Source organism: Prunus avium, chromosome 7, assembly GCF_965620075.1.
Source record: "Prunus avium chromosome 7, drPruAviu1.hap1.1, whole genome shotgun sequence".
Classification (NCBI taxonomy): Eukaryota; Viridiplantae; Streptophyta; class Magnoliopsida; order Rosales; family Rosaceae; genus Prunus; species Prunus avium.
This window is the reverse complement of record NC_142290.1, coordinates 21,585,601-21,591,061: the sequence shown is the minus strand read 5'-3', so window position 1 is coordinate 21,591,061 and position 5,461 is coordinate 21,585,601. Positions and strand designations below refer to the sequence as shown.

At 38.7% G+C, this 5,461-nt stretch overlaps 1 protein-coding gene across 1 annotated transcript; it reads right to left on the bottom strand.

Moving 5' to 3' along the window:
- Window positions 1-1,933: 1,933 nt before the first annotated feature.
- LOC148293122 (uncharacterized) lies at window positions 1,934-2,827 on the bottom strand. The gene has a single exon (XM_088244599.1). It carries the CDS (start codon window positions 2,825-2,827, stop codon window positions 1,934-1,936), a length of 894 nt encoding a protein of 297 aa, XP_088100725.1.
- Between the last annotated feature and the right edge of the window lie 2,634 nt (window positions 2,828-5,461).

Genomic DNA, 5,461 nt, shown 5'->3' with positions numbered 1-5,461 from the left:
TTTATTTATTTTCTTTCTTGTTTTTCTGTTTTGTGTAGGAAAACTGAATTGGATTATTCAATCACCAATCCCTGTGGAATCGACCTTGCACTTACATATGCTACCGAATAGCTCGTGCACTTTCGAGTATCACAAGTTGAGGATGCAGCTGAATCCATTTTAGTTCAGCTGAATCGACGCAACAGAGCCCTCACATAATCTACTAATACTATTAAAAAAATTCCCATGACTTAATGTCATAAAACAATTTCATATTAGTATGTTTGGTAAAAAAAAAAAAAAAAGAGTTCAAGAGAAAGAAGAAGAGGCATGAAGTCTTTAATTTTTTTTTTTGTTTTCAGTGGAAGAAAGTACTTTTTTTTTAGGAGAAAGCATATGGGGGTGTTATATATTGCTGTTAGTTTAGTTGGATATGTCCCCTTCTTTTTTTTCACGTGCTTATTTTTTTAAAAAAACTATTTTAAAATTTGTTATAATGAAAAAATAATATAATATAAATACAAATGGAATGACATCACTGAAAGTCGAATCTAGGCCTTGTACCAAGGGATTTGTGCTTGAAACGAACTCCAACAAATATTCTTTTTAGTCAATGTACACTGGAGTATATATTACAGTTGTAATAATATTAATATATATAATATAAAGTAAAAAAATATCGGGGTCCCTGTGCGGTGGCGCCACTTACACCATAGGGCCGACCTTGACCTTAAGACGACGTTTTATTTATTTATTTATAGAAATCAACGTGTAAGTTGATGTAAGTTGTCGTTTTTCGCAACATGTGAAAACTGAACTGCACTAGAACGACGATTTTTGCTCAAGAAGAGTCATGTTGTTCGTGAACAACGATGGTGAATTACTGTTGTGGGTTGGGACTCAAAATATGACGAGCGATTTCACAACGGTTTGAAAACCGTCACCACAACGGTGAATTCCCGTTGTTTATTTCGTTTTTTGTAGTAATGATATTGTGGCTTATCCTTAACCTTAATTATGACTTGAATATTTATATATATATATATATATATATATATATATGTATATATGTTCTTTAAATTTCTTTTAAGCTCCTTAAAGCCCATAGAGACCGATCAAGTCACAATTTTGAGTACAGGCAATAGATGAACAGTATTCTGATAATTTTGTTTAGACTAAAGAAAAGGACTGTCTATTAAAAAATAATTCCAACATGCGTGTTTAACCTTTCTAATTAGTCTACTTCCTGATTGCAGACGGGGAAGAACTCCACTCGATGAAGCCCGCATAGGTGAAAATAAGAAATTTATCAATGTCATCAAGAAACTAGCTAAGCATTTCTTTGATCAATAGGTATTATCGGTAATACATTTATCCTTGATCAAATGATAAATGTTTATAGGAGTTGGAAGTTGGAACAAAAGTTCTGAGATGTTGGTATATGTACTTTGAGAATTTTGTTAGAATCTTTATTTCCCCTTTCGATTTTCTAATCTGCGTACTTTGAAATATATGGAATGAACTATTATTATTATTATTATTATTTATCCGGTTTGGCAATTCTTTGTGTCAATTATTCCCACTAGTCTTGTTGTAATAATCAAGGACCCGAGTAATTAATTAAAGCTCGTGCATCATGGAAGTAATGCATGAATGCATCAAGTAATTTGGATAGGAATAGTAAAAAAGAAGCACAACTTTTTATTCCCACAGATAGTCTTAGCTACTACATAAATGCATGAAATGCATGAGCAGCAGCTGTATGCAATATTATTGAACTCAAATCACAACAAGAAAACTTAAGAAAAAATGCCACTTTCGCAGGGAACGCGAATGCATTTAGCGTATGCAACAAGCCTTTTAAACCCATAGGTGGCCCTGATGGGACGAGTGAAGTTTTGTGAGGGTTTCCAGCGACTGTACCCACAAAAATCAAATTAATTTCACAAGATGATTATCCTGCAAGCGGCTCTTCTTCTTTCTTGTGCTTGAAGTTGTAGAAACTGACACCAGTGTAAACGCCACCTTCCTTATGGTAGGTAATAGTTCGTGGGTGTGGGCAAATAAGAGTGTCTTGCTGAGAGTAGTAGAAGGGAATGTTGCATGAAGCCTTCGTTGCTAGAAGGCTCACTCTCACCTTACTCATTGGCGGCACAACAACCAGGAACCGACTCTCAATTGTAGTTTGTGATGTGTGAGTTTGACCCCACTGGTAGGCTCCGTTAAACTTACTCAAAACTCCGATGATGCCTCCGTTGTTGTGGTCTACGGCGAATAGAGTGTCAGAGGTGAGGGTGGTTGGGATGAGGGACGTGAAAGCAACGCTGTCGACACTGGTAATCCAAGTGCTGGCCTTAGTGTCTATATAGGAGAGCAAGATGAGTGCATTGGCCGGTTGTAGGGTGCAGTTTTCAGCTTCTCCGGTGGCCACAAGGAGGTCGATGTTGCGATTATAGATCCTGGCATGGGCGAGGCAGAAGTTGAGATCAGAGATGGTCCGGGATAGAACAAGCTCTTTGACTGTGAAGACATCAAATTTTTGGGTGTCTGGCGTTGCTTGGCATGCAAAGAGGCATGCCTGGAAGTCGTTTGCAGAGAATAGCTTTAAGTAGTGACCGAGTTGTACGTGGCGCAATCGGATTAGGGCGATGCTGCTGTTGTTGTCAGCTTGGGGTTGGACAAGTTGAGGCTCGTAGAGAGTACAAGACCAAAGGGATTGATCTTCCTGTGGTTTGTCAGCCCCGGCCACAATCCACCAATGGTCTTTGTCCGCCCTTGCCAAGTATTTGTTGTTGTAGCAGGATCTTATATGTACTAGACGGCGGTTGCAGCTGGTTGCGGCCTCCATTTGGAACTGTGCGTATGGGCTTGCAACGTCCTGTCCGGAGAATTGGAGAATCCCATGCAGCTTCTCGATGTCTTGGTGTATGTAGCGCAAGTGTTTCTCGTTCTTTTTTTATTTCAGCGCAAAAAACCTGGGCAGTTGAAATGCCATTTCTGATCTCTCTCGGGTTTGAGTATGATCAGTGGCGGATCCAGAATCCATAACCCAAGGGGTCATAGTGTAAATGTTCCAAAAGAAAATTTTAGAGAGTTTTTCCTTTTTTTTAATCTATTTTTTCAAGAGCTGCTGCTGCTTTGTTTTTCTAAAGCATGCAGCATTTCTATATATTTATATTGACTGTTAAAATAGTTTTTTTGTTTGTTAGATAATCTTCTATTTTATATTGGCCCATAGGATAAAGTTTTTAAATAATTCACACATTACCATGAAGCCAAACCTCATAAAACTGATAAAACCAAAACTAGCCCATTAAACCCATCGACAATGACAAGAGGCAGCCCAGTGTTGAACATTAAACCCACCGTTTCACTAAAGGAGGCTAATCACAAAACGGTGTGTTTCGTTTATAAGGGCACCAAGACAAGCCAGACATCTTCTTTGCTGTGCCTCCTCTGCAACTCAGAAAACCTTACTAAAGGAGGCTCCCCTACCCCTACCAAGCTCTGGTGCGTTCGGTCTCTGCTTCGTGGAATAGAGCCATCACAAACTCAGAGACAAGTTGGGACTTTCATCGAGCACCTGGTGTGCACACAAGGGGTCACTCCGCAGCTGTCCAAGGGGTCGTCCATGGAGTCCACAACCAAATTTCAGGCATTCCAAGGGGTCGTTAGACCCCTCTTGTTCCAACGTGCGTCCGCCTCTGAGTATGATTGAGTTTCTCAATATGTGCTGGGTTTCATTTCATAACCAAGGTCAGAGAAGGAAGCAAACTAAGCACCACATCGGCTGAAAAAATATCTGTAAACAAAAGCACTAGACTAGACTAAATATCTCTCCTGAAAAACCATAATAGGAGGGTTTGCAAAACTAGACTGTGTAACTTTAAAATGCCAATTTAAGTCCCAGCCACTGCATGCACACACATTTCCTTGATAGTTGCTGGCCAAATTTTCTTTGTTTTGGTTTTCAATAAGTTCGATTTCCTTGAGCATCACTGATGTGTAAATTCTTTTTATAGTAAATTTGGCTTTCCCCATCCAAATTGAATTTTCCTTAACTGCAATCCATCACTTTTTGTTCCTATTAATAAAATTCATTTTTTATAAGTAAAAACCAATTAGGATCCAACTCATCAAGCTACCTTCTCAAGCTCAAGATCTAATTTATTATAATTTTTAAATTCCCAAAAATACCCCCACGTCTTTACAATTGTTGTTTTCTCCAATAATTGTGTTGAATAAGTCAAACAATATGGTAGAATATTTTCAGATATATTTCATTCTCCGAAAGGAGGTATTTATAATACAGGTTACAAACCCTAGTAGGGTTTAATTAGGAAATAAGTGGAATCCTAATTACATAAGATCTACACAAAAGGTAAAATAAATAAAACCCAAATAGAATAGGACTAGGACTCGCCAACACTCCCCCTCAAGTTGGAGCAAAGACGTCACGCATGCCCAACTTGTCAAGCGAGTTGAGAAAGATACTTGTAGAAACAGCTTTCGTAAGAACATCAGCTAACTGATACTCTGAACGGATGAAGGGGAAGGACACAATCTGCGCATCCAACTTTTCCTTAATGAAATTTCGATCAACCTCCACATGCTTTGTACGGTCATGTTGTACAGGATTATGAGCAATTGCAATCGCAGCCGTATTGTCACAATATAACTCCATGGGTTTATTAGGCCCAAAACCAAGGTCTTTCAACAATCTTCTCAACCATAGTAACTCAGATACACCATGGGCCATTCCCCGATACTCAGCCTCAGCACTAGATCTAGACACCACCTTTTGTTTCTTGCTCCTCTACGTAACAAGATTGCCACCCACAAACATAAAATACCCAGATGTCGAACGCCTATCTGTGGCTGAACCTGCCCAATCAGCATCTGTATACCCTTCTACATTTGTATGGCCATACTTGGAGAAAATTAACCCCTTGCCAGGAGTTACTTTCAGATACCTTAAAATACGAGTCACAGCCCCCATATAATCTACACTAGGAGAGTGCATAAACCGACTCACTATATTTACAGCATACGCAATATCTGGACGAGTATGAGCCAAATAAATCAACTTCCCCACAAGTCGTTGATAACGTTCTTTATCAGTTGGAACTTGATCGGGATATATCCCCAACTTATGATTCTGCTCACTAGGGGTATCAATCGGTTTACAATCCAACATTCCAGTTTCTGCAAGTAAATCCAAAACATACTTTCTTTGGGATAGAAAAATACCATGTTTAGATCTGGCAACTTCAATCCCAAGAAAATACTTTAAATCACCCAATGATTTCATCTCGAACTCAGAAGCCAGATACTTCTGAAGACTCTGTATCTCTACATGATCATCTCCAGTCACAATCATATCATCAACATAAATAATTAAAGCCGTCAATTTACCTTTATGACGCTTCAGAAACAAAGTATGATCAGAGTTACTTTGCACATATCCAAACTTCTTCATAGA

Coding starts and splice junctions, on each gene's coding strand:
- LOC148293122 (XM_088244599.1), bottom strand. CDS start 2,827: ATGGAGGCCGCAACCAGCTGCAACCGCCGTCTAGTACATATAAGATCC.